Source organism: Oncorhynchus gorbuscha, linkage group LG08, assembly GCF_021184085.1.
Source record: "Oncorhynchus gorbuscha isolate QuinsamMale2020 ecotype Even-year linkage group LG08, OgorEven_v1.0, whole genome shotgun sequence".
Classification (NCBI taxonomy): Eukaryota; Metazoa; Chordata; class Actinopteri; order Salmoniformes; family Salmonidae; genus Oncorhynchus; species Oncorhynchus gorbuscha.
This window is the reverse complement of record NC_060180.1, coordinates 59226113-59238392: the sequence shown is the minus strand read 5'-3', so window position 1 is coordinate 59238392 and position 12280 is coordinate 59226113. Positions and strand designations below refer to the sequence as shown.

General features: G+C 41.7%; 1 protein-coding gene across 1 annotated transcript; it reads right to left on the bottom strand.

Moving 5' to 3' along the window:
- Nucleotides 1-9364: 9364 nt before the first annotated feature.
- LOC124041917 (frizzled-8-like) lies at nt 9365-11851 on the bottom strand. The gene has a single exon (XM_046360084.1). The coding sequence runs from the start codon at nt 11496-11498 to the stop codon at nt 9747-9749; it is 1752 nt and encodes a 583-aa protein (XP_046216040.1). The 5' UTR covers nt 11499-11851; the 3' UTR covers nt 9365-9746.
- Nucleotides 11852-12280: the final 429 nt, after the last annotated feature.

The following is a 12280-nucleotide window of genomic DNA, read 5'->3' as shown; positions in this document are numbered from 1 at the left end:
ATTTTAGTCATTTAGCAGATGCTCTTATCCAGGGCAACTTACAGTAGTGAGTGCAGACATTTTCATACTGGTCCCCCGTGGGAATCAAACCCATAACCCTGGCATTGAAATCACCATGCTCTACCAACTAAGCTACAAAGGATGCTATCTTGGTGAAAACAAGTCAGTTGGTCAAATTTCTGCCCTGCTAGAGCTGCGCCAGTCAACAGTAAGCGCTGTTATTGTGAATTGGAAACGTCTAGGAGCAAAAACGGCTCAGCCGCAAAGTGGTAGGCCACTTAAGCTTACAGGATGGGACCGCCGAATGCAGAAGCGCATAGCAGGTAAAAATCATCTGTCCCCGGTTGCAACAATCATTACTGAGTTCCAAACTGCCTCTGGAAGCAACGTCAGCACAAGAACTGTTTGTCGAGAACTTCATGAAATGGGTTTCCATGCCCGAGAAGCCGCACACAAGCCTAAGATCACCATGGCAATGCCAAGCGTCGGCTTGAGTGGTATAAGGAATGTCCACATACTTTAGTAGTGTATCTTTTCCAAAGAAAGTGGTCCCTTGGAACAACTTACGTAAGTGGGTGATGATGCTGGTAGGTCAAAGGTTAATTAAAGGAATGGGGTTGTGGTATATTCATCTTAAATGTATGCCTACATTCAGATATAGTTGTCTGGCACAGGGATGTTGTTTCGTTTTTCAATTCGTAGGCAAGTTCTCTACATTTATATCATTTGTTTTTTAAGCAATTATACAGACTATTAAACATTTATGTACACATGGGGCTGCCATAATCATTACCTTGTTTGTTTTAGGGCTCCCGAGTGGTGCAGCTCAGTGCTAGAGGCATCACTACAGACCCTGGTTCAATTCCAGGCTGTATCACAACCAGCTGTGATTGGGAGTCCCATAGGGCGGCACACAATTGAGCCAGCGTTGTTTGTATAGGGTTTGGCCGGGGTAGGCTGTCATTGTAAATAGGAATTTGCTCTGACTTGCCTATTTAAATAAAAATATTTTTAAAAGTCCACGAAACAACAGGGTCGTGTAACATCTGAATAAGTGTATGCCATTGTCTTTACTGCCCTCCACTGGTAGATAAATGAAAGTGCAGATACAAGATACCCCCACTTCCCCCCCTTAAAATATTTAGATGCACTATTGTAAAGTGGCTGTTCCACTGGATGTCATAAGGTGAATGCACCAATTTGTAAGTCGCTCTGGATAAGAGCGTCTGCTAAATGACTTAAATGTAATGTAAATGTAACCACTCTGCCAGAGATGAACAAATCTTAATCCATTTTAAAATACCTATACATACTATATATATATATATATATATATATATTTTTTTTTTTCCTTAACTGTAAATTATTTTTATATTTTAAATCATTTTTATTTTCTGAATTTGTTTTGCAAGCATGATGTTTGGTGTTCACATGGGAAAACCACAACAGTGAGTCAGCTCCTACTCAACCTTATTGATCCACTGTTCATATGCATCCCAAATGGCACCCTATCCCTAAATAGTGCATTACTTTTGACTGGAGCCATGTTCATCTGAAAATGATCCAACCCTCACTGGTCCTATATGCTGTTGGTACAGTACTCAGATATCATGGTTGACAGAAACTAAATATATATAACATATCAACCTGTCCTCAAAAAAAACAAATTGTAAGATTTGGTAAGAAACTCCGTTCTCCTTCATTTAGTATGATACATTACGTTAGGTTACATTATGAATGGAATAGCAGTTGTACAATATCATAGAAATGAGAGGACGTAGAGTATATGTTTGACTTGATCAAACAATAAATAGCATACGAATTGGATGTTGTAACTTCTAATACATCTTGGAGGACATATAGTATTATAAGTCTTTCTCTGAGACCAGATTGCATGTTGCGAAGAGAATTCAGTAGGATTATATGTTTGTTGTCCTTGGTGACAGAAAAATCCATTCTCACTCCTTGGATGTTGATGTCGGAGTAAATGTAGAGATCACTACATACAATGGACGATTCCCAGCAAGCCTACAGGGTTGCATTCATTATTGCGAACCGTATCAAAACGTAGCAAACTGTTTTGCAACAGAAAACGAAAACGAGCATTTCTTACAGGATAAAGTCAGAAAGTCCCTTCCTGTTTTAGTATGTTTTCTTTGTTTGGGGCCTAGTGAATATGACTCTGTTGTGTAATGGAAATAAGTGGAGAGACAGTATACAGGCTATTAGTGTTCTCTGTGTATTGAAGAATTAGAAAACACTGTCAGGGTAGAGGCAACATAGAATAGATATGCAAAATTGTTGTTTTTCCTTTATATGGAAATGGAAATGTCATGCATACATTGACTTACTCACACACTCATACATACACACTTTCACGAACATGGACTGACAGATATAGCCATAACCGTTGACCTATCAAATCAAATCAAATCAATGCCACTCTCACCTCTAGTCTAATTTTGAGTGATGAATGAACAATGTACAACCCTGTCTGAAGATATAGTGGTAAAGGAATTAGAGAGCCTGCTTCACTGAACATACACTGAACAAACATTTAAACACAACATGTAAAGTTTTGGTACCATGTTTTATTACGTGAAATAAAAGTTCCCAGAAATGTTCCATACGTACAAAAAAAAAACATTTTTCTCAAACTTTGTGCACAAATTGTTTACATCCTTGTTGGTGAGAATTCCTCCTTTGCCAACATAATCCATCCACCTGACAGGTGTGGCCATAGCCATGAGAAGTATGGGTGCAGAGGGTTCTGCAGCACCCCCTGGAAAATTAGAAGAAAATATATATTTTAATAGAAAAAACATTTCTCACAAAGGTAGTGCATTGGTCCTTTAATAGTTGTGTATTAGCAGACCGATATAGCAGTCTGCAGCACCCCCTGGAAAATTAGAAGAAAATATATATATTCATAGAAAATGGGCAAAAAGATTTGTACAGCACCTTCGGGATCGTCTTAGACCAGCCACCTGGGTAGCTGATGAAACTGTAGGTTTGCACACCCGAAGAATTTCTGCACAAACTGTCAGAAACCATCTCCGTCCTCACCAGGGTCTTGACCCGACTGTAGTTCAGTTTCGTAACCGACTTAAATGGGCAAATGCTCATCTTTGATGGCCACTGGCATGCTGGAGAGGTGTGCTCTTCACGGATGAATCCCGATTTCAACTGTACCATGCAGATGTCAGACAGCCTGTATGGCGTCATGTGGGCGAGCGGTTTGCTGATGTCAACATCACATCGGAAATAGAGTGCCCCATGGTGGTGGTGGGGTTATGGTATGGGCAGGCATAAGCTACAGACGACGAACACAATTGCATTTTATCAATGGCAATTTGAATGCACAGGGATACCGTGAAGAGATCCTGAGGCCCATTGTCATGCCATTCATCTGCCGCCATCACCTCATGTTTCAGCATAATGCACGGCCCCAATGTCGCAAGGATCTGTACACAATTCCTGGAAGCTGAAAATGTCCTAGTTCTTCCATGACCTGCATACTCACCAGACACCCATTGAGCATATTTGGGATGCTCTGGATCGACTTGTACAACAGCATGCTCCAGTTCTCGCCAATATCCAGCAACTTCGCACAGCCAGTGAAGAGGAATGGGACAATATTCCACAGGCCACAATCAATGGACTTACTGACTGCCCTCCCCCAGGTGGTGAGGATAGGCAACAACTCATTCGACACGCTGACCCTCAACACGGGGGTGCGTGCTTAGTCCCCTCCTGTACCCCCTGTTCACCCACGACTCCAACACCATTGTAGGACTGGAATCAGAGGGCAGAGCACACCCCCATCCACATCAATGGGGCAGTAGTAGAGCAGATCGAGAGCTTCAAGATCCTCGGTGTTAAGATTATCATGGTCCACACACACCAACACAGTCGTGAAGAGAGCACGACAATGCCTCTTCCCCCGCAGGAGGCTGAAAAGATTTGACATGGGCCCTCAGATTTTCAAAGTTCTACAGCTGCACCATTGAGAGCATCTTGACTGGCTCTATCACCGCAATAGCTACCTGGAATATCTGCATTGACCCTTTTTGCACTAACTCTTTTGACTCATCACACACACTGCTGTTACTGTTTATTATCTATCCAGTTTCCTAGTCACTTTATCCTTACCTACAGTACCAGTCAAAAGTTTGGACACACTTACTCATTCAAGGTTTATTTTTTATTTTTTACTATTTTCAACATTGTAGAATAATAGTTTAGACATCAAAACTATGAAATAACACAAGGAATCATGTAGTAACCAAAAAGGTGTTAAACAAATCCAAACAAATCCAAATATATTTTATATTTTAGATTCTTCAAAGTAGCCACCCTTCGCCTTGATGACAGCTTTGCACACGCTTGGCATTCTCTCAACCAGCTTCATGAGGTAGTCACCTGGAATGCATTTCAATTAACAGGAGTGCCTGTTAAAGTTCATTGGTGGAATTTATTTCCTTCTTAATGCATTTGAGAAAATTAGTTGTGTTGTGTCAAGGTAGGGGTGGTAAACAGTAGGTAGCCCTATTTGGTAAAAGACCAAGTCCATATTATGGAAAAAAAACATTCAAAAAAACAAAGAGATGACAGTCCATCATTACTTTAAGAGATGAGGTTCAGTGAATATGGAATATTTCAAGACTTTTTTAAGTTTCTTCAAGTGCAGTCGCAAAAACCATCAAGTGCAACGACGAAACTGTCTCTCATAAGGACTGCCACGGGAAAGGAAGACCCCGAGTTACCTCTGCTGCAGAGGATAAGTTCATTAGAGCGACCAGCCTCAAAAATCGCAGCCCAAATCAATGCTTCACAGAGATATTTTATATTTGAGTTTCTTCAAATAGCCACCCTTTGCCTTGATGACATCTTTGCACACTCTTGGCATTCTCCCAACCAGCTTCATGAGGTAGTCACCTGGAATGCATTTCAATTAACAGGTGTGCCTTGTTATAAGTTAATTTGTGGAATTTCTTTCCTTCTCAATGTGTTTGAGCCAGTCAGTTGTGTTGTGACAAGGTAGGGTTGGTATAGAGAATATAGCCCTATTTGGTAAAAGACCAAGTCCATATTATGGCAAGAACAGCTCAAATAAGCAAAGAGAAATGACAGTCCATCATTACTTTAAGACATGAAGGTCAGTCAATCCAGACCCAGAGTTACCTCTGCTGCATAGGATAAGTTCATTAGAGTTACCAGCCTCAGAAATTGCAGAGTTCAAGTAACAGACACATCTCAACATCAACTGTTCAGAGGAGACTGCGTGAATCAGGCCTTCATGGTCGAATTTCTGCAAAGAAACAACTACTGAAGGACACCAATAAGAGGAAGAGACTTGCTTGGGCCAAGACACACAAGCAATGGACATTAGACCATTGGAAACCTGTCATTTGGTCTGTCCACATTTGAGATTTTTGGTTCCAACCGTGTTTTTGTGAGACGCAGAGTTCGTGAACGGATGATCTCTGCATGTGTGGTTCCCACCGTGAAGCATGGAGGAGGAGGTGTGATGGTGTGGGGGGCTTTGCTGGCGACACTGTCAGTGATTTATTTAGAATTCAAGGCACACTTAACCAGCATGGCTACCACAGCATTCTGCAGCAATACACCATCCCATCTGGTTTGCACTTAGTGGGATTATCATTTGCCACACTAGGACAATGACCCAACACACCTCCAGGCTGTGTAAGGGCTATTTCCAAGAAGGAGAGTGATGGAGTGCTGCATCAGATGACCTGGCCTCCACAATCACCTGACCTCAATCCAATTGAGATGGTTTGGGATGAGTTGGACTTCAGAGTGAAGGAAAAGCAGCCAACAAGTGCACAGCATGTGTGGGAATTCCTTCAAGACGGTTGGAAAAGCATTCCTCATGGAGCTGGTTGAGAGAATGCCAAGAGTGTGCAAAGCTATCATCAAGACAAGGGGGGCTACTTTGAAGAATCTAAAATGTTTAATGTTTTGATTTGTTTAACACTTTTTTGGTTACTACATGATTCCATATGTGTTATTTCATAGTTTTGATGTCTTCACTATTATTCTACAAGCTAGAAAATAGTAAAACATTAAGAAAAACCCTTGAATCTGTTGGTGTGTCCAAACTTTTGACTGGTACTGTATATGTACATATATCTGCCTACCTCAATTACCTCGTACCCCTGCGGTTTGACTCGGTACTGGTACCCCGTGTCTGTAGTCAAGTTATCGTTACTTATTGTGTATTTATTCCTTCTGTTAATATTTTTCTTATATATTTTGCATTGTTGGGAAGGGCCCGTATGTAAGCATTTCACTCTTAGTCTACACCTGTTGTTTACATGTAACAAATACAATTTTATTTTATTTGGGACACAGATCCTAGTAAAACCCGAGGGGTGGCCAGCAGTCCATCTGGCTGAAATCAGTAGTCAGTTCATCTAAAACTGAATAAAATACTTGCTTTGATGTTTTCCTTGCAGAATCCTTATGGAATTGTCTTGATGTTAGCCAATGTACTGTATACGTTGATGTATAATATTCTGTATACGTTTTGGATTTTCTGTCACAGTTATGTGGCCTTTTTAACTGTGGCACCATCTTACTTCTGTATTCAATTTCAACAGATGTTTCTCAATCAATCAGTAGACAAAGACACCATTCAATATGCCCTTATTAATAAATGGCACCCTATTCCCTATGAAGTGCATTGCTTTTGACCTGGGCCATTTGGAACACATGCTATGGATGGCCTCTAAGTGATGGTCCCTTCCTGTACCCACTAGTGAACTTCCTGTTTATCTTGGCAGGAGGTGGATCTGGCGTGACCTCCATAATCTAATTTCCTCTGTTGATTTTAGCCTAGAGTGTACACAGCCTGACCTGCACACACACACACACACACACACACACACACACACACACACACACACACACACACACACACACACACACACACACACACACACACACACACACACACACACACACACACACACACACACACACGCCCTGACCTCTCTGCATTGGATTGGAAGAATCTCTGGCTTTGTCCCAAATGACTAGGGCTGGTCAAAAGTAGTGCACTATATAGGAAATATGGTGCAATTTGGGAAGCAACATATGAGCTTGTCTCCACCTGTAGCCACCTGTTTGTTCCCTATATATTGTTAAAATAGCATAGCAATAGCATACCAATTGTTTTATATTTTATTGGAATGTCAATAACTTAAAGGTATTGAAAAAACAAAATAATTAAATGTATTCAATTGATAATGTGATATTGTGCATATTTAATACATTTGTCTTATTTTGAAATAATGTTTATTAAGTGCTTGTTACAGGTTTGTTGAAAGCTTGTAACTCATGGGGATATTCTTTGTCCACAGGGTGGCAGTATGGTATCACTGACTGCAGTAGCCGAATTGATACAGTCTATCTTTTAAATAAAAGTCAAATTTGGTCAGGATTGCAGTTTATGAATTAGGATGAGAGCAATTACAACTGGCACCCAACAACATCATGCTGTCAAGTCCCTGTTTGGTTGGACAGTTTTAAGAGGTAAGCCAATGATTTGTGATGGACGTGACCTCTTCTAAATCTCCAAATGGATAAGAACATTTGAATTTATAAATACATTTTTATTTCATATTATTATATATTATATATATCTGGGTATTGGCTAAACTTTGATAAAGTAAACACCTCATTTTGAAAGCTTGGGCCTCTAAAACACAAGTGTGTTCGCACCAAGCAGTGGTGCTATTTGCAGTTTTCAAATGCAATAGTTTCTTTATGCTTGTTAAGAAGATAATCCAGCTGTTTAAGCGCTGTTATGGTCAGATACACAGTAAACCGACCACACACCGAGTCTTAATGACCTTTTAACCATGAGCTGCATCCTGGTCCCAGAGCAGTGTTATTCTGTACCAATTAGAAATATTAGCAAATTGTACAATATCTTACAAATTCAAAAAATGTATAATATGTTATGAATTCTAAAGTTAGCTAGGCTAAGCATTAGGCTTAAGGTTAGGGTAAAGTTTAGCTAAAAGGGTTAAGGTTATGGTTAGGGGAAGGTTTAGCTAACATGCTAAGTAGTTGCAAAGTGGCTAAAAAGTAGTTGAATAGCTCTTACTTAGCGAAAATACTAAAGTTTTCCGTGATGAGATTCGAACGCACAACCTTTGGGTTGCTAGACATTCGCGCTATACACCTACCCAACCACCCGGACAAGTAACCATCTGTCTTATGTAACCATAATCGCTCAAAAGTGGCTCAAATGTGGTCTACGGCGCTATATCACAGTGCTAGAGGCGTCACTATAGAGCTTGGTTCAGTCCCGGGCTGTATCACAACCCGACCGTGATTGGGAGTCCCATAGAGCGGCGCACAATTGGCCCAGCGTCGTCCGGGTTATGGGAGGGTTGAGCTGGGGTAGGCTGTCATTCTAAATAAGAATTTGTTCCTAACTGACTTGCCTTGTTAAATAAAACCATACCAAATGTAACATATCATACTATTTTGAGTGTCCCGGATTTACGTGCACTATGAATAATCTATGAGACCAGACTGGGAAAACATAGGGTCACCTATTGAGTGTGGTTTGAGTTGCAAATGGCACCCTATTCCCCATATAGTGCACTACTTTTGACCAGGGCCCATGTGGCTCAGGTCAAAAGTAGTGCACTGTATAGGGAACAGGGTGTCATTTGGGATTCATACCAGTCTTCCCTCCCTCACTGTCTGACATCTTAATTATAAGGCCTATGACATCTTGACAGTAAGAGTGGTGAGTATCCAGAACTCTGCCCCACACAAACCTTAATAGGAATAGTAGAATCCCTTTGATTTCATATTCATATGCAGGTCAGTGTGTGACATGTTTCACTGGGTCATCAGTATTAATTGGGGGCAGATTATGCAGCGTTTGTAACATAATTGTTGCACAGAGGGGTTCCCTAAAGAGAGGATTACTTGAACAGACCACATGTAGGGCTTTCACTGCCATTTCAAGGTTTTTATGAATCCTCCTCGTACCCCACTGTTTGTGGTTGCATCTAGAATACCTAACAGTGATACCCACCATAACAAAAAGGAACGCAACAGCCAACCACCACTGCTCGTTACAATGTGTAGCGTACTTTTTTCCACAATGCCAAAAAGAACCCAACAACCAACTGGTGTGTAGGCCTATTACATTTATATGAATTAATAATTAGATCACTATTTGACAAATATGAATAGGGGGTTCTACTTATCCAAAAATATCGTATCACGGCATGAAGACAGAAAATAAAAAATTACATTTGCAAAATATAGAAGTGGTGCGCAGCTTTGGCGCAGAATGACTATCAAGACGCACAGGTAAAAATGTAATAAAATTACTTTTATTACCAAAATAAAGATCTTCTATCAAAGTGAATTATACATATATTCAATCTCGTATAAAATGTATATACAAATTTACAATGTTTGTACACCAATAATTATATAAATACATTAAGCACCAACGAAACCCGTATGACATTAAGGCATAGCCTATTTCAAATCATCTTTGAAAAGCTCATTTTGCAGGTGAAAAGCTCATTTTGTAAAAATTAGGCAAAGCCTCTAATTCTTCTGATTATATGGTTCTAAACTGGATGCGGGTCTCATTGTGCAAGAAAAATCATTAGGTTCTCGTTAATGTGCTAATTGGAACACGCCGATGGTCAATCCCAACGCAATTAGTGGTCCATTTTACCTTTTCAAACCCGTGACAATGGCATCTGTTTGGGACAAGAGACAGAGCTCACAGTACCGGACCTCCACGTCAATCCCGTGCTAACGTCACTGTACATTGACCCGCTCGTGGCCTTGCTGCCCCAGCAGCAGCGGGTACAAAAAGTCCTCCAGGATTCTAGAGTTTTTCCCGACCAGACCCACGCGCCGGACGTGATGCCAACTAAAAGGCACATGAAATATTTCAGCATGAACACAGCATAGTCCGGCTTCTGCATGTCATGCTCCGACAAGCATGAACAGTTGTGGGTTATTTCCCAAGTCTGTCTGTTGTGCTGCTCATAGAAGTAACATGCTACTATAATCGTGGCTGGGACGGTGTAAAGCACTGTAAAAATACCTATCCTGATCATCAGTCTCTCCAACTTGTCTGTTTTCGTCCCTCCTTGCTTTATAACACTCCGGATCCGGAACAGTGACACAAACCCAGCCAGGAGGAACATAGTTCCAATGAAAAGATAGATAACCAAAGGCGCCAAAACAAAGCCCCGGAGATTATCCAAATTCTGATTGCCAACATAGCATATTCCTGCCACAGGGTCACCATCCACTGAACTCAACGCCAACACAGCTATTGATTTCATGCTGGGTATCAGCCAGGCAGCTAAATGAAAATACTGGGAGTAACTGGCTATGGCCTCATTCCCCCACTTCATCCCCGCAGCCAGGAACCAGGTAAGAGACAGAATGACCCACCAAATAGAACTTGCCATGCCGAAGAAGTAGATAAGTAAAAAAACAATGGTACAAAGCGCAGGGCCGGTGGTCTCGTAGTGGATGTGTTCGGTATCATGCTCCATGTTACAAGCCACTTGTTCATGTCCAGCAATTAGTCTGACAATATAACCGACGGAGACAAACATGTAACAAGCAGAGAGGAATATAATGGGTCGCTCCGGGTATTTGAAACGATCCATGTCGATTAAAAAAGTTGCCACTGTTGCAAAAGTAGAGATAAAACATAACACGGACCATAGTCCTATCCAGAATGCAGTAAATGTCCTTTCGTCTTGGGAGAAGTAAGGGTTGTGGCAAGGCATGGCACAGTTGAGTATCTGTCCTGTTTTAACTCTGTTATATAGAGGATTACTGTTGCTGACTGGAACCATGGGAGCGCGGCAATGACACTGGGGTTCGCATGGAGAACTCGGAGGTTTGTGTTTACTGGGTTCGTTAGAACGGCCTTGTCCATTTTTCTTTCGTGGGTTTACTGGTTTAACAGGACGATGTGTGGGCTTTGCAACCACTGGAGAAACAGTCGTCGTACTTCTGTTGTAGTCCATGCATAGTGTATCTTGGTTACCCTGCACTGGTAACAAATCGCATCTCATTCTGTCTGGCCACGGGAACCCGTACTGTCTCATCAGAGGCGCACAGCCTGCCTTGGCTCTCTCACAGACACTCCGACAAGGCGGCAGGGGCTTCTTGTAGTCCTCCAGGCAAATAGGAGTGTACATGCTACAGAGAAAGAACTTCAGGTCCGGAGAACACTTGATTTCCACCAGGGGCCAAAACTGGTGCACCTCCAGCCCTGCCTCGTCCTGTGTGTCGTGGTTGAACTGGTTGGGCATGTAGGTGTAGTTGTAGCCGATTCCTTTGCATAAGGGCACGGATATCTCCTGGCATTGTAGCTCCTTCGCCGCGGCGCAGCTCGACCTGTGTAGGACGAGTGCAAAAAACATGCACCACCCCAAACCCAGCAAGTTACACTCCATCATCACACACTGTTGAATTCGTCTGCTTCCAAGTGCCAACGAATTAGCGCTTGCAAGTAGGTTGTGAAGTCCGATTAATCAAGAGATGCTGATAAACTCATCCTTGGCGCAGACGGTGTTCTTGGGGAGTAGCCTGTGGGTGTCTCGTCTGTCTGATAAAATGGTAGGGAATCCACACAGCACACCGATTTATTATATATTGATTTGACGTTATTCTGTAAAAAAATCGACCACTCTTCTCCGTCTGCTATTGACTGCCAGACTATGATTTACGCGCCGATACCATTCGGTTTCTCCCCGTGTTCGTAAATGGCACCATTGTTTTTGATCGCTCTGCATGCTCTGTTGTTGGCGGATGCATTGAATGGGATATATATGGAGGGAGGCGAAGTCACTCCCTCTATTGGAGCGCCTAATCACAGAGCGACAGGGGCGGGGAACCAGCGTAAATCAATCAAGTGTTTCTCAAAGGTGTTTGTTTACATGTTCCCCTCCATAGAATAATATTTTTTTAATGACTTCGTCATTGTTTATTCTTCTCGTTATGCAGTGAATTGAATTGTACCTTTACATGAACTTGTGTTATGGGCAAATTAACACAGGCCTAAGCTTCCGAAATAGATTTTTTTTTGCTGAATGATTTGTTGCATTGCAATAATTGTTAGGTAAATGAAGGCCTATTTCACAGGGTCCTTATTAGGTCACAGTGTAATCATGCACTAGGCCAGGGGTTCCGAAACTCTTTTGACCCGCGACACCATTTTGATTTATTTAAAAAAAATCAC

What these genes read in the sequence shown, in the direction of transcription:
- LOC124041917 (XM_046360084.1), bottom strand. Translation starts at nt 11,498, where the DNA reads ATGATGGAGTGTAACTTGCTGGGTTTGGGGTGGTGCATGTTTTTTGCA.